At 44.6% G+C, this 21,188-nt stretch overlaps 1 protein-coding gene across 3 annotated transcripts in view; it reads right to left on the bottom strand.

Annotated features, from left to right (window-relative positions):
- LOC101681334 (glucosaminyl (N-acetyl) transferase 2 (I blood group)) overlaps positions 1-20,205 on the bottom strand; it is a 36,580-nt gene extending 16,375 nt beyond the window's left edge. For 2 of the 3 annotated variants that reach the window (XR_199527.3, XM_004753697.3), the window contains exon 1: positions 19,001-20,198. Coding sequence is in view for 2 of the 3 variants with exons in the window: in XM_004753697.3 (XP_004753754.1) it covers positions 19,001-19,925 (925 nt within the window). In the remaining variant the exon portion in view is untranslated. Of the gene's footprint in view, positions 1-19,000 lie in introns of all 3 variants that reach the window. The other variant, XM_013056832.2, reaches the window with a different exon arrangement.
- Between the last annotated feature and the right edge of the window lie 983 nt (positions 20,206-21,188).

Raw genomic sequence — 21,188 nt, 5'->3', positions numbered from 1 at the left:
AGAGCAGGGAAGGTCAGGGACAGGTTTAGAAAGATGGAGAATCTTTGACCCAGAGCAGCTCAGATTTCAATACAACCCTAACCTAAAGGCTGACCTTGACCCACTGACCCTCTGTCTACAGTTCTCTTTGGCTGCTTATTACCTTTAACTCTTCTCAAACACTCCTTTTAATCACGGACCATTTTTCTGAGATGGAAAGACCTCCAGGTTCACCAGTGCCAGGCTTGGAGGCTGTCAACTTGGCCTTTCTTTCCTCCCCTAAACCATGACAGCTTTCAAAATCCTTCATCTTCGCAATGAACCCCAATCCACTATTACTCCCTTCCAGCTGAGACTTTGCCATTTTGTGCAGTAGGTGAGCTCCCAACTGATTTCCATCCTGCCCGTGGTTCCTGGTACAAACCCTCCCTGGCTTTATAATGGTGCTGTTGCCCTTTGTGGGCACTGTCCTAACTCAGGGGCTTCCCCTCTCTCACCTAGACTATTTTGAGTGCCTCCAATCTGTCCACTTTACTGACAATACCACTAGATGGCTTTTTCCATAATCACCGTTGACCCTGTTTACCTCCTGTTTTGGGGGGGGGTGCAGGATTACTTTGACCTGTCTGCCCATGTCTGTTTCTTCAAGCCACGTTGAGATGCTTACCCGCCAACCACTCATCCCCCAACACATGAAAGCAAAGGCAGACTTGCCGACATCCCCAACCTCTCCCACAGGTGCCCATTCTGCCTCTTACCAGAATTCCCACTCCTCACACCACTGCTCATTTTACACGGCTGCTTCTGCTTCCCCTGGACCCAGTTTAAAACATTTATCTCCTCCCTCCAAAGCTTGACCCTCAACTGCCATTTTTAATATTTGGCCTCAGACTGTCACTAATCAAGCAGCTGGGCCCAGTGAGCCCCTCAGACCCGAAACCCTCATTCACATCTCGAGTTCATATTCTGGCCAGGAAGATACCAAGATACTGACCATGACAACATAAGGATCCTTGTGATCTTGTCCCCAGGTTGTGAACAGCAGACGGGCAGCTCATAAGCCACATCTGATCACAGGCCTATTTGTTTCAACCCTCAGAGAAGTGGGGGCTGAACACTGAAAAGGAACCAGAGATTCCCCATGGAGGTTAGGACTGCCAGTGTCCCTTGACAACAACTTATTGGACTTTAAGAAGCCAGGAACTGTCCAGCTCCTATGACCCCTACATACTTCACTCATTTATCTTGTCTACCTGGCCCGGATCAACGTGTAGCGTGTAGTACTTGGTTTCCAGACCCTTCCTCCATACATCACTGCCCACACACACCGGGCTGTCCTGCCACCCTTTGGGGAATTCTTGAATTGGTTTTCCATTTTCACTACTCAGCGGTGAGGCCCAGATACTGCTGTTTTTCAAAATGCGCGTATATTATATTATTGCATAATCAGGGTTGAGAACACCTGTTCTTACAGAATAGTCTATGAAACATCCCTTCCCAGGGATAATACTTTTTAACTTCTCAGACAACAGGCCCTGTGCCTCCTAAGGAGAGATTTTATTTTTTCACCAAATAAAGCAATTTTCAGTTTTAGAGACTTTAAAAGCACAGGAAAAGTACAGAGAGACCAGTTGTTTATTTTCCAACTCCCCAAAATTAAGCATTGTCAAGCAAGGTGGCCCATTTGCCTTGTGACTCTTTCCTTTTTCTCTTCCTAATATATCAGTCTATAATTTGTGAAAAATTGAACTCTGGTTATCGGAATGGATTCAAATAATGCACAGTAGTACAAAGAACAAAAACGAAAGCTGAATGCAAACTGGTGTAGCTACTGTGGAGAACAGTATGGAGGTTCCTCAAAAATTAAAAAAAAATAGAACTACTCTACAATCCAGTAATTGTGTTACTGGGTATTTACCCCAAACGCATCAAAATGCTAACTTATGCACCCTGATGTTTCTAGCAGCATTATTCATGATAGCCAAATTACAGAAGCACCCCAAGTACCCATCAATAGAAGATGGATAAAGAAGATATGGCATACATCTACAATGGAATATTACTCAGCCATAAAAAAGAATAAAATCCTGTCATTGGCGACAATGTGGATGGAGCTAGAGGGTATTATGCTAAGAGAAATATGTCAATCAGAGAAAGACAAATACCGTATTATTTCACTCATATGTGGAATTTAAGAAACCAAAAAAATGGCCAAAAAAAGAGAGAGAGAGAAACCAAGAAACAGACATCTTAACTATAGAGAACAAACTAATGGTTACCAGAGGGGATGTGGGGGGTGGGTGGGTGAAAGAGATGATGGGGACTGAGACGGGCACCTGTCATGATAGGCTGATATACAGAAGTGTTGAGTTACTATACTGGACACCTGAAGTTAAGTTAGCACAAATGTTAACTATACCATAAAAATTAGGAAAAAAAAACATTATTTCATAAAGCATCTTCTTATACAAATAAATACTTCCATGGCCCCTTAAGACTTCCACATAGCTATTAACTAGGTGACTAACCTATACTGGATATAGATTGCAAATAACCTCTCACAGGTGGCTCTTACCGTTGAGATGTATGGGTTGTTGGGGCACCTAGTGGCTCAGTTCGTTAAGTGTCCGACTCTCTTTCAGCTCAGGCTATGATCTCAAGGTCATGAGGTCAAGCCCTGTGACGGGCTCTGTGCTGCTGAGTGTGGAGCTTGCTTAAGATTCTCTCTCTCTCTGCAACCCCCTCCTCCCCTGCTCATGCGTATGCTTGCTCTCTCTCCAAAAACAGAGAGAGAGAGAGAGATGGGTTGTGTTCTCTAAATGTGTCTGGGCATTCCTTACGTTCAAGTTTACCACGTTCATAAGTGTATCAATTCAAAAACAGTTTCCTTAGGACTTAAGTTTTTACAGATTCTAGAAATGGGAGATTCTGTTGTTATTTGCAGCATGTGAACATGACATACTCTAATTTCCTGTGATCTATTTGTTTAGATGTGTTTGTTTCCAGCTTCAATGGAGTATTTGCCTTTCAACGGGGCATTTCCTAGATTTTACATGACTATTTCAAATAAAAGCATGTACCAGACTGATTCCCCTTCTCATTCCATTACACGGTAAAGGATTTCATGTCAGGATCATTCCCTGTTGGAGCAAACAGAACACTGCATGCCCTGTGCTACCTCGTTGGTTGTCTGGGAGAAGGTTCTTACCAAATCCATTAGACAAATTTTCATCTTGCCCAGTACACAGTGCCTTCTTCATCATCAAAACAAGGCACGAGGCTACACCCAGTTGGAAGTAAATCAAGAACTCATCTGCAAGGTTAAAACATTCCCTCCAATTCCATGGAAAAGCAGCCAGACAAAAAACTTAGAGGACTTAGGACTTTTGTCTAATTTTAATCCTATTTTCAATTCAAGACAGGTCCGAAGAGTTAAAGGTCAGTGGTAAGTTCCATTGGTTGCTACATGTACTGGGGTATGTAAAAGGTTGCTAATTCTGGGAACTAAGTACTTATATATAGCAAGCAATCTTTGATATAGAATCGGAGAGAAGGAGTTCTTCTGTTTACAATTTTCTTCTACAAATATGAGAAACATCCAAACTTTCAAGAGAAGAAACACGGGAGAAAGAGTCTTGGGATGTGCCCCTGGTATGTGGGCATCCCTCACCCGTCATCCTCTATCTACGCCCCCCCCCAACCCTTAACCCTGTGGAGTTTGTAGCAGTTTTTAAAGAAATACACAAAGCCACGGGGTAGGCCTAGCCTTTCTTCTGGAAACATCTCTTGAACCTAAACATTTGGATGAAAAGCACTGGGCTACAATTACAAGTCACACAGCAACACAAAGACACACATAAATAATTTGGGGGATTGGGAATGCTTGTCACTCTTGGAAGCAACTAGAGTGGTTTCCTGGAGTATTAGCAGTAACTATTTTCTTGTGCAGGTCAAGTAAGATCAGTTGAAAATTCAGTGATTGAGTCTAAGATTTATGCTTACGTTTAGGGAGTATTTTCAGTGTACAGTTAATAAAGTTACAGATGTGTAGGAATGTGATATTTTTTATAAATTTGTAAAATAAAACTTGAGACTTCAAAGAAACGTTGTGCCCATCGGTTTTTTGCCCTGGTCCCTCTGCCCCTGCCCTGGGTCATCCTTGGGATCACGGGGCTAGTTCTGAGTCTCCAGCTCTTGGGTTTCGAGGCCCTCACTCTGAAGTACTTGACACTGGTGTTCTAATTTGTATGACAGTTATTTCAGTATGTTAGAAACTCTGAATTATGGACTAAATACAAGACCAATGACTAATGCATTTCATTTGTAGTAAAGGATAAACTCTCAAGGCACCCAAAAATCTAGACAAATCCTCTTCTGTATGAGTTTTGGTTTGTTTGTTTTTTAAGTAGGCTCCACGCCCAATGTGGGGCTTGAACGTCCAACCCTGAGGTTAAGAGTCACGCTGTCTACAGACTGAACTGGCTAGGTGCCCTCCAGATGAGTTCTTTTAATAAGAGAGGTGCTCATTAATGATGCTTTCGTATGACTGACTAAAAAGACTCACAATGGAAGTTTTGTGAATCTGTCACATGTTACTGGAAGAAAAGTGAAATACAGTTTTGTTACTCTTATTCTTCCAATGAAGCCCGTGATGTTCCTATGATTTACAGATCTTCCTTGACTTACAATGGGGTTAAGTCCCAATAAATTCATTGTAAACTGAAAATATCAAACTGAAAATACATTTAAGACACCTGAACTACTGCACATCAATGCTTAAGTCTAGCCCACCTTAAATATGCTCAGAACACCCCTTTTGCCTCTGGCTGGGCAATACCATCTACCACAAAACCTATCTGATAACACAGTGTTGACTATCTCCCGTAATTGATTGAACACTACTGAAAGTGAAAACCAGAACCGTTGTCTGTATACAGAATTTGTCGGTCCATCAGCTGCGGACCCTTGCCATCAGATGGGGACTGACCCAGAGCTGCAGCTTGCCGCTGATGCCCACGAGAGGGGACAGAGTAGCACCAGCCCGGGAAAAGATTAAAATTCAAAATTCAAAGTGCAGTTTCTACCTGATGAGAATTAACATTCACGCCACCCTAACGCTGAAAAAGAGTAAGTAGAACCAGAACCATCCTAAGTCGGGGACTGTCAGTATTCTGAATCACAGATACTGTCAAGTCAAAGCTAACAGAACCTTACCAAATGGAAGCTTAGTAATGATATAACTACATACCGAATTTACTTTTAGTTTATTTACCCCAGGGAATAATATTACTAAAAAATGATCATGCTTTTTTTTAATAATAAGAGATCCAGCTGATTCTATTATTCATGGCAAACAATAAATAAATAATATGGGGAAAGTCTGCCAAATGGAACCAGTTATCAACAGCTGTTATGAGGCCATAACGTCTGTAAGAAATCATTCACCATTGTCGCAGTTTGCACTCCAAACTATTCACCCTGGAACACACAAAATTTATTAAGATTTTTTAAAAGGCTGAATAAGAAGCTTCTTTTCCAGACCCTACAGGTGGCATATTCTAGGATTTCATTTTTATGACATTCTGGAAGAGGCAAAACCACAGGGCAGAGAACAGGTCAGACTCTGCCAATGTGGTAATGGACCCATGACGTGATGTAACTATCAGAACACATGGGACCGGACACCAAAAGGTGCCTAAAATTTAAAATAAATTTAAAAATAAATTTAAATAAATTTAAAAATAAAAAAGGAAGCTTCTTCAAATTCAACAGTATTGTGTAACAGAACGGGTCTCCTTCATGGTAAATGGATACATGGAAAAGTTCCCTTTTGTAGTAGACCAATAGAGATTTTCATTTGACAAATACTATTCATTACCTTTTTTGATAAATTTGGAACACATTTATAGAGTCGCATCATTAAGACTAAACTTTCAGTATTAGATAACATACATAACAAAATGTTACTGCTCTTTTGCTCCAAAATCTAGAGTATTTCAGAAAGAAATGGTGAGAAGTACTAAATATACAGACTACTGTATTATGACTTAGAAGTCCCATCTTTGGGGCACCTGGGTGGCTCAGTTAGTTAAATGTCTGCCTTCAGCTCAGGTCATGATCTCAGGGTCCTGGGATGGAGCCCTACATTGGGCTCTCTGCTCAGTAGAGAGTCTGCTTCTCCCTCTCCCTCTCCCTTTGTGCTCTCTCTCTCAAACAAATAAATAAAATCTTAAAAAAAAAAAAATAAAAGAAAGAAAGAAGAGCAAGAAAGAAATCCCATCTTCATGTCGCAGACAATCAATTCTCCTTCCTGGGCTTGGTTTCTCTAAACTTAAGTGAAGGGAACATATTGCCAGCTCCAGAAGGAAATTACCCGTTCCGCTTCACAGTCATTTTGTTCTTGAAGTAGCCCGTTCCAAGTTTTCACTGTTTCTAGTATGGTCCACTTAAAACAAAAACAGAATTTACCCCCAAATCCACATTCAGGGAGCACCTTCTGTGCATCAGTGGCATTACGGGCTTCAGAGTTCTGGCTGGAGTTAAGTTACCAGTTACAAAGTCACGGTACAGTTAAGAGTGACCACATGATTCACTTCTCACGACACGTGCCTCCTTTCCCATCACTGCTGTGAGATTGGCCGTACCATTCCTCAGTTGGAAGTTTGAAGAATGGAAGGGATGTTCCCAATCACAAGCTAGAAAAAGACATGATTTGGGCCCCCCTTCCCCTTTGAGGGAAGGGGGCCCCCACTCTTTCTCACACAATTCTTTTTATTTTTCTTTTATTTTAAAAATTTATTTTTTATTTTTTATTTATTTTCAGCATAACAGTATTATTTTTTCACCACACCCAGTGTTCCATGCAATCCGTGCCCTCTATAATACCCACCACCTGGTACCCCAACCTCCCACCCCCCGACCCTTCAAAACCCTCAGATTGTTTAAGATTTTATTTATTTGACAGACAGAAGTCACAAGTAGGCAGATAAGCAGGCAGAGAGAGAGGGGGAAGCAGGCTCCCCGCTGAGCAGAGAGCCCATGCGGGGCTCGATCCCAGGACCCTGGGAACATGACCCAAGCCAAAGGCAGAGGCTTTAACCCACTGAGCCACCCAGGCACCCCAAACTTCTACCACAGTTCTCAATTCCATGTGGCCCACTGGAGGACTCTGAGGGTAAATGAGGCCATGTCTGTCTCATCTGACGCACTCCTCACTCCCCATGTCCTTCTTGGGACACAGTGGATGGAAGCGGACCGGGAGATGGACCAGATGCCCCTTCCTGAGGCACCCTGTTTCATCCTGGTGAGGATGCCTGGTGCCTCCTCATTCTGCTGGAAACAATACCGCACTTTTTTTTTTTCCCAGCTGGGGCAGAGAGAGGAGATTCAGATGATCTGGAAACTGCAGGTATCCTCAAGAGTCAAGATGTCAACACTGAGGTAGGACTGCTGTTGGTCATCTGTGTTTCCTCATACCTAAGCATGAGCTTGCGCACCCACAAATGATGCCCATGCGATAAATACTCTCACTAACCAGTGCTTTACGATCAGTTACTCTGTTCCTCTCACGTTCCCACACAGGTGAGTAGTACTGGAAGCTGGGGGGAGGGAGAAACTCAAACTGATTTTGTCGGAGTTCTAGAACATCTTCCAGATCCTTTGTGGTAATCTCAGAAGCCTTCGCGTCATGGAAAAATTGTGTTTTTTCAGTACCTGTTGTCTCTTAGTGAGGACAATTGGGTGGAATAAAACAACAAAAACAAAAAGCTAATAGTTATTACTAATAAGCTAATAGTTATTACTACTTACCAGGCACCAGACACCACTTTTGGCATTTGAAAATGTCTTACTACACGTAATTCACTTACAAGGGTTGGTACTATTATCGTCCCCGCTCTACAAGTACTGAAACCAAGATTCAGAGTGATTACATCATTTGCCTCAAATTGTAAACACTAGGAATCTGAAAAACTGCATTTGAAGCCAAGGAGTCTGGCTCCAGAAGGCCTCTTTCCCTCCCCCACGGTGACGTATTACACTGGCCTCCCTCGAGCTCAGTATTTATGGGCGTGCCCAGAAAATACGCTCCCGAACAAGGAGAAATGTGCTATATTAAGACAGCCAGGCAAATGGAGATAACGTGTTAGTACTCAGCAACTAACATCCTCATTTGGTTAGAAATTTTACAGCACAAAAATCACTTCCATCCACTGCCTACGATGACTGGCCCGAATTTTAAGAAGTCATGGCAGGAGTAGCGGTTGGCATCTAAACACAGACATAGTGACCGTAACAAGGAGAGAAGAGAAATTCATTGCCCAGAGGTCGCTGTTCCAGTAATTCTATACTGGGAAAGGGGGCAGAACAGAAATGGTCCCAGAATCAACAAAGGCTGAGCCGGGAGGACCCTCTCGATCATCTTATAAGTTGCTAGTATTGTCTCCATTTTACAGATGAGTCAACAGAAGCCCACACAGGACAAGTTAACTGCACAAGGTCAGCCAGCAGATTTGTAAATGAATGAGTAAAGTTTCTGCCCACTGCATGCGCCAGAGCTAAAGCAAAATAATGCAGGAGAACTTTTTTGAGCTCACCCAGCCCAATTCTTTCCTTTTACTGAGGAGGAACCCAAGGCCCAAAGAAGTTATGTGACTTACCTAGGGTCATACAGCTAATCAAAGACAGAGGATAGAGTAGAGGTTAGAAGATAATTTTGCAGTGCGTATATCTAGGTCATTGGCCCTTCTTATATGGTCCAGTGGCTAGAGTTTGAAGAACTTATAAAAAGGAAAATAAAACATTCACATCATGCTCGTAGCACTTACGGTCCATTTATTTAGTATTAGATGTGCAGCGTGTAGTGTTTAAAAAACTCCAAGTCCAAGGGGCACCGGGGTGGGTCAGTGGGTTAAGCCTCTGCCTTTGGCTCACTTGCATCCAGCCCCCTGCTCAGTAGGGAGCCTGCTTCCCCCTGTCTCTCAGACAGGCTGAACTGCCTATCTCTCTGCCTGCTTGTGATCTCATTCTCTCTCTCTCTCTCTGTCAAATAAATAAATAAAATCTTAAAAAAAAAACAACAACAAAAGACTCAAGTCCAAAAACGTGCTCTAATTTTTTTTTTTTTTAAGATTTACTTATTTTTTTTAGAGAGCAAAGGTGAGAGAGGGCAAGGGGCCGAGAGAGAGGGAGAGAGAGAATCTCAAGCAGACTCCCCACCGCGCTGGGAGCCTGACCTAGGGCTCGATCCCACGCCCCCAAGATGATGACCTGAGCCAAAATCAAGAGTGAGGTGCTCAATCAACTGATCCAGCCAGGCGTCCCTGCTGTTCTAATTCTGGGGTGTCCTCTGGGGTCATCCAAAACAGTCATCCACAAAGGCATCCCAAGATTCTTCTGGCTCTTTCACAAACATCTTGGAAAAGAAATACTAGCCAGTCAGGGCCACTGCTGTGAAATGCATTACTCTACCTATTTGGTAATTAGGAAGTGAAACTGAACCAGAACCGCCCAATACACAAATCTCACTTTTTAATAAATTCCCAAATACCTTCCACACTTTCTCTAATGTCCCAAAACCAAAGACGAACTGAGGCCCCGGGTCGGTAAAAGTAAACTCCCCCAGGGTCAGACCAGCTGCTAACTGGGGAGGCTGGGGTGCCAATGTCGAAACTGGTCCCTCCGCACAGTCCTGCAAGATGACAGGCGCTTCACGCCAAGCTCAGAAGCTTGAAACCCGGGGAATCTCAGATGAAATCACACATGTGAAAAATTAAGTCGACTGAAGCCACCAGAGGCGGCCCTGGGAGAACCAGTGGTCATGGTAAACACATTTACATGTAGCTGATAGCGAAGTATCTTTGTGTCAATTCCACAAACACACAGCGGGCGCCCCCCCCCCCACTAAATCGAGGAAGTGGATATTTGGTAGCAACAAGAGATGAACAAAAGTTATCTCTAAAACATTGCAGGTGTTAAGGGTCTACCTCACTAAATCGGTTTTACCACTCCTAGTAACATACTCTTCCCATTTTCCCAGCATGAAGAGGAAGGCCAAGAGAAGGGAAATCTTAACAAGCATTATTCTGACTCTTGCTTTCTAAGGCCTAAAGAGTTTGTAGACTCGGCTTTGTCCACTGGGGAAAAAAAGGGTGGGTGGGGGGAAACATAGTCTGGTTGATGTAATATATCCTGAAAGTTTAGGTTGGATAAAAAGATTTTCACTTTTCAGCAAATCATTATCATGGAATACATAGAAAGCCCCAGCCTGGACTATTGGAATTTTAGATTTCCTTTGATAAGAGGAAGCAACTCATGTCTGAGAATTGTATCTATTCAATGATTTTTCGTAAATTTTGCTTTCTGGCTTTGAGTGTGTGTAGTATGTTGGTAGCTGCAGAAACTGGCTGGTGGGCACAAGAGGGTTATGATGCTGCCTGCCGGTGAATTTTGCATTAGGGTTTATAAATTATCCTGTGTTAAGTATCTAGGAGGGGCTGCGTTTGTTTTAACTTTGAGGAAGTTGAACACCCAAAATGGGAAGGATGTGGCTACGCCAGCAAAAACCTGTATAGAATGCTTGTGAAAAAGCTCTCGCTTCTTTTGGGTCCTGGCTGTGCTAATTTCCCTTTGTGAGAAATTATATTATGTTCTAAACAAATACCACGTAAGTCCCTTCTGGTACATGGTGGGATTTCAGAAAACAATCTATGAATCCCAATTCCTGTTCCTTTCACCTGAAGTGACCACAAAAATAAAGTCCTGAAGACACTACTGACATCCTTTGGATTTTTAAGGAAACTCTTCTTAAGGATAATACACACTTAGCAATATTCATATGAGGACTGTAAGGACCTACTTAGCAAGAGGCTTTCATTCAAGTTAAACTATCCCGGCTCCCCCTCCCTCAGGGGATTCACTTAAAACAAGTCCCGGAAACCAGCTCCAGGTAACAAAGCCCAGATACAAGGGTGGGTGAGGCCAGGTGGAGAGATCCGATCAATGGGGGTGGTGCATACTTTCTCCCTGGTTACCAAGGAGTATGGGCACCGCCCTTTGGGAGCCTTTTGGGCCCCAATCCCAACCAAGGTGATAAGCTGGTTCAAATGTCTACTAGGGTAAATTGTAACTCAGTTGGTCACCTAGCATCACTGTGGAGTTTCCTCTGTGTGTTACAATCTCACTGGTCACCTGTGCGTGGCCAGGCCCCACCGCAAGGCATTTGCCTTTAAAAGCTAGTCTGTGAAACCGAGAAGGGTCGCCCTCTCTTGTAAGAGGTGCGTCCTCAAACGTTCGGTTAGATTCTTGATGCTAGGAGCGAAATAAGCTTTTGCTTGAACCTTCGCTTTTGTATCAGTCTCGCTCCTTTAATCCACAGACCCATTATTGGGCCATAACAAGGACAATGGGAGCTATTTTAGTGGTTTCAAAAATTCACATTAAGGGAAATTAAAATGACAAAGTGCCCATCCCAACATGTGCACCTGCTTACATTTTCCTATACTTCCTCCCGGTTTTCTTTCTTTCTTTTTAAGATTTTATTTATTTGACAGAGACACAGCTGAGAGAGGGAACACAAGCAGAGGGAGTGGAAGAAGGAAAAGGAGGCTTCCCACCCAGCAGGCAGCCCCATGTGGGGCTCAATCCCAGGACCCTTGGGATCATGACCTGAGCCAAAGGCAGACGCTTAACCACTGAGCCACCCAGGCACCCCTCCTCCTGGTTCTCTTTGGGTATATATCTATATCCAGTTGTACATGGTGGTGGAGTCATAGACTAGATATTCTTTTGTAAAAAGATACTTAAATTAATTTTATTTAACACCTTGAGGATCTCCTTAGTTTAAGAATTCGAGGTCACATTAAGGTTTTCTTTATGTATATTCGTATTACTAAGTAGATGAACACTTATCCTGTCACTTTACACTCAACGTTTTCCTTTAATTCTCAGAACTTGATTTTTTTTTAAAAATTTGGGTAAGCTTTAAGTAATCTCTACACCCAGCATGGGGCTTGAACCATGACCCTGAGATCAGGAGTCCCATACTCGACCAACCTGGCCAGCCAGGTGCCCTCCTCAGAACAACTTATTAAGTAGCTGTGTTAATCCGGATGGTACAGATGAGGAGTCTGAGGTCAGAGTTACCCACGATCACCAAGCTAAAAGGGACAAAGCTAAAATTCATCAGCAGGTTTGTCTCATTCCTGAGCCCTGGAGGTATTTGCTCAACAGCACTTTCCCATTAGCTCTTTGTACACCACCTCTAAAACATCCTCTACATGTAATCAACACCGTCCAGTTTTTCCTTATACACTCTCACTTCCCTTTGTCCTGGTGGCTGTCTTTTTTCCTCAGTCAAGGAGAGTGTCTGGAGGAAATCAACACAACCAACATTTGCTACAGATCTATAAATGGGCCAGTGTCCATAAAAGAGGGTCTAGAGCAGCGGTACTCAAAAGTGTGCTTCCTAGACAAGAAGCATCAGGACCCCCTGGGAACTTGTTATAAATACAGATTCTAGGGCTTGCTCCAGACCTGCTCCATCAGAAACTCGGGGCGGGGGTGGAGGCAGTATTCTGCTTCACCAGGCCTTCCAGCAGATTTTGGGACTCTGTCCGAGAACAGCATTGCACTATACACATGATCTTCCTTAATACTTTTAACTTCTCTGGGAACTAAGTGTTATTTATTATTCCCACCATTGCAGATGGGTAAACTGAGGGTCAGCACACACTAAGGCCAATATCACATAATTAGCAAATAATGGGAGTCAGGACTTCAACTTTTTTGGTCTGACTCCCAAGTCCTTTTCGTTAAGTATCATGTGGACTCACTCAAAGGCAGATGGAAGGAGATGCTGTTGTAATGGTTCAGAGAGCTGGTGTAGAGATACTCATGTTACAGAGACAATTTTGACATCAATTATACATCTACTAGGGCTTTGACATGCAAAATAATTTATGGTGTTGCTTAAAGAGTCATTGAAATGCACTATTATGTTTTTGCTTAAAAAAAGGCAACTATGGCTTCTAGAAAATACTTGTCTTATGCAGTCGGTAGACAGTGATGGCAGGTTGAAAGAATGTTGGACAAATGGTCTTGCCAGTTCTGAAATCATAGCTACATTAATCCTTTCCGCCAGAATTCAAGCCATGTTAAGCTCAGTGAATATTTACCAATCATAATGGTATTTATATTTAATTACATCTTCATATATACTTTAATCCAATATCTTCTGTCTTGCATAATGTTGTTCTAGAGATTAGGAATTAAAAGTTAATTAACAGCAGTGTTTCCGGACTATCTCCTTCACAGGGGTGGGGGCAAAGAATGTTTGGGCACAGATTCTCCAGTAAAGATGTTCCAAACATTACAGCACAACCAATGGCTTCCAGCAACATAAATGAGCCCTCAAACTGCCTACGGCTTCAGCAGATCTTAATTATGCAAATAGTAGGCAACCTGCCTAAGGTTTCTCTACCAGGAACTCACCATTTTATGATATAAACTCATCAGTCGGGGTACTGGAGAGCTATGATGAATTGTAAACTATAAATCTTCCCCAAATTCCTGGCCTGAGAAGAGCCTCAAGCCCTTTTGTAATGGAAGAAAAATAGGCCCAAAGGCCCAAACCACTGATATAATATTTTAAAAATCACGTCCAAACTCATTATGTGTATTTTGTATTATCTGGCTATACAAAAGTGGTATCATTTTATTTTTTACTTAATTTTAAAAAAGATTTTATTTATTTATTTGACAGAGATCACAAGTACGCAGAGAGGGAGGCAGAGAGAGAGGAGGAAGCAGGCTCCCTGCTGAGCAGAGAGCCTGGTGTGGGGCACGATCCCAGGACCCTGAGATCATGACCTGAGCTGAAGGCAGAGGCTTAACCCAGTGAGGCACCCAGGCGCCCCTTTATTTAATTATTTTGAGAGAGAAAGAAAGAGCGCGCATTCATGGTGGGGAGGAGTGGGGTGCAGAGAAGGAGAGGGAGAGAATCGTAAGCAGACTCTATGCCCAGCCTGACATGGGGCTCAATCTCATGACCCTAAGATCATGACCTGAGCCAAAACCAAGAGCTGGATGCTTAGCTACCCAGGTGCCCCCAAAGTGATATCATTTTAAAGTTCTGTTAAATGGATAAACCCATGGAAGTTTCGGTGGGTTGTCCTCTGGCCACACACACACACACACACACACACACACACTCAGCTTTCTGGTAGACCTGACTATTCTATGACATTCATGAAGACAGGACTACTTACACCAGGCCATCAATGTTTCTAATTCCCGGTCACTGGTACAATCAGCATGACTGAATGCATCCTTTGTGGTTCTAGAAACTAACTTCTAAATTAGGCTGATGTACAGAGCACACAATGCATACTTTGAAAAGGACTGGGACCGATCCAGCTCTGCCCAGATTTAAGGGCCCGGTAACCTTTCCGTAGAGAACACATACCTCCTCAATGGCTCACTGTTTACATTTGCCGGGAGCTACACCTGGAGAAATGTTTCAAGTTTCTTTCTATTGTTGTCTTTCCTAACCTTTCATTTCCTTATACTCAGGTGGTTTTTTTTTCTTTCTTTCTTTCTTTTCTTTTCCCTCCTAATCCCATTGCTGAGCAGCAGCCTAGATCAAATTAAAGACAGCAGAGTAGGCCAGGAAGAGGTCCTACCAGCAGGACTGGATGGGCAGCAGTGCTCTCTCTTGGAACCAGATGAGACTGCATGAACGGCCCAGGGTGACTACCTGGAAACCAGGGTTTTGCTTTTTGTTCCTTTTTTTTTTTTTGAGGAACTGCCCTACTAACTTTCCAGCCGGAACTCTGGGGCTTGTCAATTCTACAAGGTCTTTCTGATACTGTTATCTTTCCCCTTACTGATACCATTCACAGGACTTGTGGTGGAATGATACCTCCAAGCAGTATCTTTACTTCCTGTTTCTCTAATCCCTCCTATCGAAAATTCACCTCGCCCCACCCCACCCGGAGACACCAGTTGTGTCCTTTGAAGCTTCGGGTAACTATCTAGCCCCTCCCACAATCTGCCCCACAAGCTACAAACCCTCGAGTCAGGCACCGTCGGAGGTGGTGGGGTAGTTAGTGATGGGGAAGACACGGATGGTGGTCCTATTTCGAAGACAATCATCCGATTCCGTACCCTTCAGGAACCCAAACACTGAGGGGGTAGGGCAGAGGAGATGTGCGTTTAGCGGGAAATGATAATCCAATGCTTGCAGGAGGGGCCTCCGGGAGAGGAGAACCCAGAGCTTAAGTACCACCCATCTGGGAGGTGAGTGACTGGAGATGGCTTCAAGAGGTGCCATCCCAGGTCGATTAGAGAAGATGAACTGGATTTAGACAGAGATGGTCAGAGGGATATCCAAGAGAGGACATCGCAGAAAGCCCCTCACTTCCCCCAGATTAAGTGAAAATTGCCAAAGCGTAGAGGGTCAAGCAGTTGCTGAAACATCAAGTCTGAGGCATCAAGTAAAAAAAATCAAAATAGAGAGATAGGTTAGGGATGCGGAAGGGGGAGGAGTCAGGTCATGGAGGTCACGTCCCAGTAAGAACTTCAACCTGATCTCAAGATAATGAAAAGCCAAGGGAAAGCTCCAAGCAAGGAAACAGCAGGTGTTGTACTAACCTACCTGAGAGCTCCGTGCACCTGCCATTGCTGCGTTCTGGGAAGCAAAGATCCCTGCAGACTTTTGTTCCACCGAATTGTTTGCGTCCAGGTTATGAAATGCTTCCAAATTAAGAAAAACTTAAGCATTTAAATGAAAAATTAGCTTCCTAAATATCTGCATATGACCTATGTAAATACGGAACAGAGCCAGGAGTCCTTTGTTTCTCATTTACAGACGACAGGGTGCCTAAAATGAAGATCATTTTTTTCTGTTTATTTTGTGGTAAGCTTAAAAACAGTATATGTGGGGTGCCTGGTGGCTCAGTGGGTTAAAGCCTCTGCCTTTGGCTCAGTTCATGATCCCAGGGTCCTGGGATGGAGCTCCACATCAGGCTCTCTGCTCGGCAGGGAGCCTGCTTCCTCCTCTCTCTCTCTCTGCCTGCCTTTCTGCCTACTTGTGATCTCTGTCAAATAAATAAAAAATAAAAAATCTTAAAAACAAAACAAAACTATAGGTAAAAGGAAAGAGAGGCGACTGGCTAGCTCAGTCGGTAGAGCATGTGACTCTTGATATCAGGGTTGTAAGTTTGAGCCCCACCTTGGGTGTAGAGATTACTAAAAAAAAAAAAAAAATCTTGGGGTGCCTGGGCGGCTCAGCCGTTGGGCGTCTGCCTTTGGCTTAGCTCAGGATCTGGCCAAGGTCCTGGGACCGAGCTCAGCCTGGGGCTCTCTGCTTCTCTCTCTCCCACTCCCCCTGCTTGTGTTTCTGCTCTCCCTAGCTCTCTGTCAAATAAATAAATATAATCTTTTTTAAAAAAAATCTTTTAAAAAAGGAAAGAAAACTTCTACTCATTGTAAAGACAAAGTCCTCAAGACACTTCACGGTCATTAGGCTCAAAAGACACTTCACAGTCATTAGGTTCAAAGTCTCAGCGTGTTTGTTTCCTCCCCTCACCGGCCTTTAGTAAGAACACCTCCCATTTCCACCGGCTCACAGAGGGAAGAGCTAGACCAAAGCCCATTCCAGATAGGGACGGAGGAAGCTGGCACAGAAGGGTGTGTGGGGTTGGCAATCCGTTCAGCAACTTCCTGTGACTCCAGCCAGCACAGTGGCCCTGCTAAGCCTCAGCAAGTTCATTGTGCTCACACACACACACACACACACACACACACACACCCCTAGCACTCCATATTCCTGCTTACCTTATTCCAGCTTAAAGTGGTCTAGTAGAACTTACTTTACACTGTTCTTCCCTGCTCCCCACCCCCCTTACCTTACCCCCATTCTGAGATTCTGCAAGAAATTTGCTTATTTGTTTTAAAAGATTTTATTTATTACTCTAGGAGAGCACACCTGAGTGCGTGCGAACAAGCGGCGGGGAGGGAGAGGGGCAGAAAGACGCCACACTGAGCTTGGAACCTGACCCAGGGCTCTGAGATCAGGACCTGGGCTGAAATCAAGAGTTGGACACTTGATTGACCGAACCCTCCGCCCCTCACCCCAGGCACCCAGAGAATTTGCTTCAGATACAGGAAAGGAGAAATGATTATTCCCTCCTTTTCTGGTGCAAGCTCAAACTTCAGGTCATACGGATCCAGGATTAGACCCCGGCTTTGCTTGGACAAGCTGAGGAGCAAGTCACTTCCATCTCTCTAAGCCTCTTTTTCTTCCTCTGTGCATGAGGGTAACAGTGATTATTTCTTATAGTTTAACAAAATGATGTAGAACACACATCTGGAGCAAACTCCATCAACCAAAACAGTATTAGAGATGCCACCAACAGCATACTGCCGTGTGTTTAAACTTTGTAAACAGTAAGAATGAATACTCCCTACACTCAGATAAAGTGTTTACTCCCCTCCTAAAAGTCTTTGTGATCTGACAATTTTGTAGCCCACGGGATAGAAAAGGTCTCTGTCCCCAGTCACCTTGCCTGTCCTCTTTCTGCCCTGAGTAGACTTTTGTGGCCACCGCTCCAGTGTGGCTCTAAGGAATGCCGGGTCACTGAGAAAAGAGTCACTGCTACGAATCTACTTTCAACTATGAAGCTAGCTTCAAACCGCTCTTAGATGTGTCCAGGATACCAAGCTTCCGTGTAGAAGCAGGGAGTTTTTTCACATATGGCAGGCATTAGGGTCTCGTTCACACAGGGCTGACAGCCACAGCTCTGCTGTCACAACAATGGAAACTGGTTTATTGGGACATCACCAGGAACAGGTGCTACAGGTCACACAGGTGTTCTCAGACAACAGACAGAAAACAGAATTTTGAGAAGAAACTCAGTCCCGAATCAAAGAGGAAAGCCGGTGCTGTTTTCTGCCTTCAGTGGCCTGGCAGACCTCAGACCCCTTTCCAAGTGATCATAAACAATGGAAAAGACTTCGCAGTCTACGAAATCAAGAGACTGCAAAGTGGAATTTCCAATAATCTGTGACTTTGAAATTGAGAATTAACTTTGGATCAACTCCCACTGTTGATCCCCTCTGTGTTCATTTTACCCATTCTCCTTGACAACAAAAGATCAGATGGTTCTTGTTGAACCAAGTCGGTTGACACCTGGATACTTGGTCAGGTCTTAAGTTAGAGACATTTAATTGAAGAGCTAATTTATCAACTTCTAAAGAAGATTCACAGATTCCAAAAACAGTCCGGGCGGCTTGGAGCGATGCCTTTGAGGATGAATGGGATACTGTGTGACACGGTCTGAAAGGAACATACCTATTTCAAGTCATAAATTCTAGGATGCTTATTAAAAATCGATTTCAATACGCTGTAGCTGTGCTTATCAAGGACGATGAAAAGCATCCATTCACGAGATTGAGCTAGTATATGTCAATTATGTCTCAATTTAAAACACACACACACACACACACACACACACACACACACGACTGAGCTACAGGATACACGATCAAAGACAGCTCTGCCAGAGCTCCGGCAGCTTCTCATGCTTCTTAGATCACTATACTGCACACAGTTATAAGACAACACAGTGGGCACTAAGCTGGTCACTAAAAACAACCAGACTGAGGCACCTGGGTGGCTCAGTCATTAAGCGTCTGCCTTCAGCTCAGGTTATAATCCCAGAGTCCTGGCATCGAGCCCCTCATTGGGCTCCGGGCTTGGTGGGGAGCCTACTTCTCCCTCTCCTACTTCCGCTTGTGTTCCCTCTCTCGCTGTCTCTGTCAAATAAATAAATAAAATATTAAAAAAAAAAAAAGCAACCAGACTAATAGTTTTCTACGTTTTAAAGTTCTGGGTTTTTTTTTGTTTTTTTGTTTTTTTTTTTTTTTCCAAATAATCTCCAGTGAGTCTTTTCTCTAGAAGCGTTGGGTATTAGTGAACTCAGTCTATGAATACGAAAAAATTGGAATGCACATCGGCACATACCTGGAATCCTATTAAGTGTCACCCAGAAATGTTCATCGGGGCTGTAAGTATCTTTCGACCAGTGTAGAAGATCAATGGCCCTTTTGTCGTGGAAGACAAAGTTGACAAACTCTCTGGTCAGGGCCACATAGGCAGTGCCAAAGTAGATCGTCAGCTGATGCGGAGGTGAGCTTTTCAAAATATTAGTATTTTTCACAAAAGAGCCATCTTTGCCTATGTGCTCCTGGTGCACGAACTTAGTCCGTCCAATGGCGTGATCGGGGGGCAGCACCCCCGGGGTGATGTTTTTCCCTTTAAAGCTTTTCAGATACTGAACGATCTCCTTGTTGGTCTTCAGGGGGAAGTCTTGCCCACACGTGTTGATGGCGTACTTCCAGGGCACCTCGGACAACGCGAGGTCTTTGAGGCAGTTCAGGTCAGCCTGGAGCCTGGAGATCCCCCCATAGACAACCGGCTCCATCTTGGAGGCCAGGAAAGCATTTGGGAAGCAGCTCAGCAACTGCTCTACTGACTTCTTGAATTCAACGGTGGCCTTTTCATCCACGTGAACGCAGTAGACATTCTGGGGCATGTAAACAGCTCGGAAGAGCCTCTGGAAAGTATCAAAGTCCTTATGGATGACCATGACATAGGCCAACGGGAAAGCAGCTTCCTCTTCCGACAGGGGGCTGGTGATGTAGTGATTCTGGGTCAGGTAGTCCTTGCACGGGACGCTCCCCAAAGGTGAGGGCAAGGTCCTCCCCCACAAAAAAGGAGCCTGATCTCCTAAGGCGTAATCACAGGCATGAATCCCCAAGTACTTGTGATGGGAGCCATTCAGCGACCCGAACCTCCCCGGCAGGTGTAACTCGCTGTTATAAAGTATCACAAATAGAAGCGCACTGAAGACCGCGAAAGCAAAAAGGCAATACCTCCAAAAGTTCATTATTTTCACTTCCCTGGGGAAGGACGCGCTCTCCAGGGACTGAGAAATGACCAGTCCCAGAAACCGCGAGTGGGGAGAGGTTGGACTGACCGCTCTTCCCGGTCTTCCGACCGGCTTCTCCCGAGGGCTGGGGTCCTTCAGTCCTGATGCACGGTCTGCCCCAGCGCGGCGTCCATCCTCCGCGGCGGCGCCGGCGGGAGGAGATGCTGCCGCAGCGCGCCCGGCTCTTCCGACCCGGAGGTGCTGAATCCGGAGCCGCGCTCTGCGCCGCGCTCAGCCGAGCCCCGCGCTCGCCCAGCCCAGCCCAGCCCCGCCTCTGGGAAGCCCTCCTCATTTGCATGCGAAATGCAAGTGGCGGATATAGCAAATTGCGTTCTGGAATGGACTTTCCACGGGGGCTGAGTTTCCCTCGCTGCGCCCCGCCCGCCTTCCGTGCCCGGTACTCCGCTCCCACCTCCCTGCTCTTCGCCCGCTCTCTTCCTCGCCTTTTCGAGTGAAGGGCGTCTTTTTCTGCTTCGCCCCGGCAACCTGCTAGCAGCCCTTGCAAAAGCACAACATTTAGGACTTCTGCCCCCCTCGGCTTTATTCGTCTTCCCTCTTTTGCATTTCAGTGTTATTTCTACCTCTGGGCACACAGACACAGGTAAGAAAAAACATGCACTTGTACTAGGCATTAGCAGAAGACTGTCAACGGCAAGAGCCTGTGGCCAGGTGGGTGTTCCTGGGTTAAATCAGACAGTCCGATCGTGTTACGTAGCATATACAGGTGTGTGTAGGCTATGGGAAGGGGGAAAAAAAGAATTACACTCTTGGAGTATGGGATGAGGGCAGAAGGAAACTAGCAGTGACTTGTAACATTAAAGGGTCAGTGTGGCTGACATAAATGAAATAAACACACCTTTCAGTTTGCACCACCCAAGGGAAAGGTGATAGTCATTGTTCCCAGAAAGTTGGTTCCCCTTTCACACAGAGCTTCAGATAACGTGAACTCTTGACACAGTGGCTATCTCCAGTGTGTGGAGTCACTCGCCAGTAGTCTTTCAAAAAGTCTGACATCTTCAGATCTGAGGTCATTTCATACAAACCAAAGAAGTCTCCTTCCCACCCAGCCCCCTCTTCTCCTACTTCCTCACTCTGAAGAAAGAACAAAGGCTTCGGGGTTGCTGCAAAATTCCTGGAAGTACCAGTCAGTGTAATTCAGGGGAGGCAGGAAGGGAAGCCCAGCAGGTCTGGTCACATTACAGAGGGCTTGTTTGTCATAGC

The sequence above is a fragment of the Mustela putorius genome, unplaced genomic scaffold, assembly GCF_011764305.1.
Source record: "Mustela putorius furo isolate JIRA1106 unplaced genomic scaffold, ASM1176430v1.1 tig00003870_pilon_pilon_pilon, whole genome shotgun sequence".
Lineage (NCBI taxonomy): Eukaryota > Metazoa > Chordata > Mammalia > Carnivora > Mustelidae > Mustela > Mustela putorius.
The sequence above is the reverse complement of the archived record's forward strand: the minus strand, read 5'-3'. Positions and strand labels throughout refer to the sequence as shown.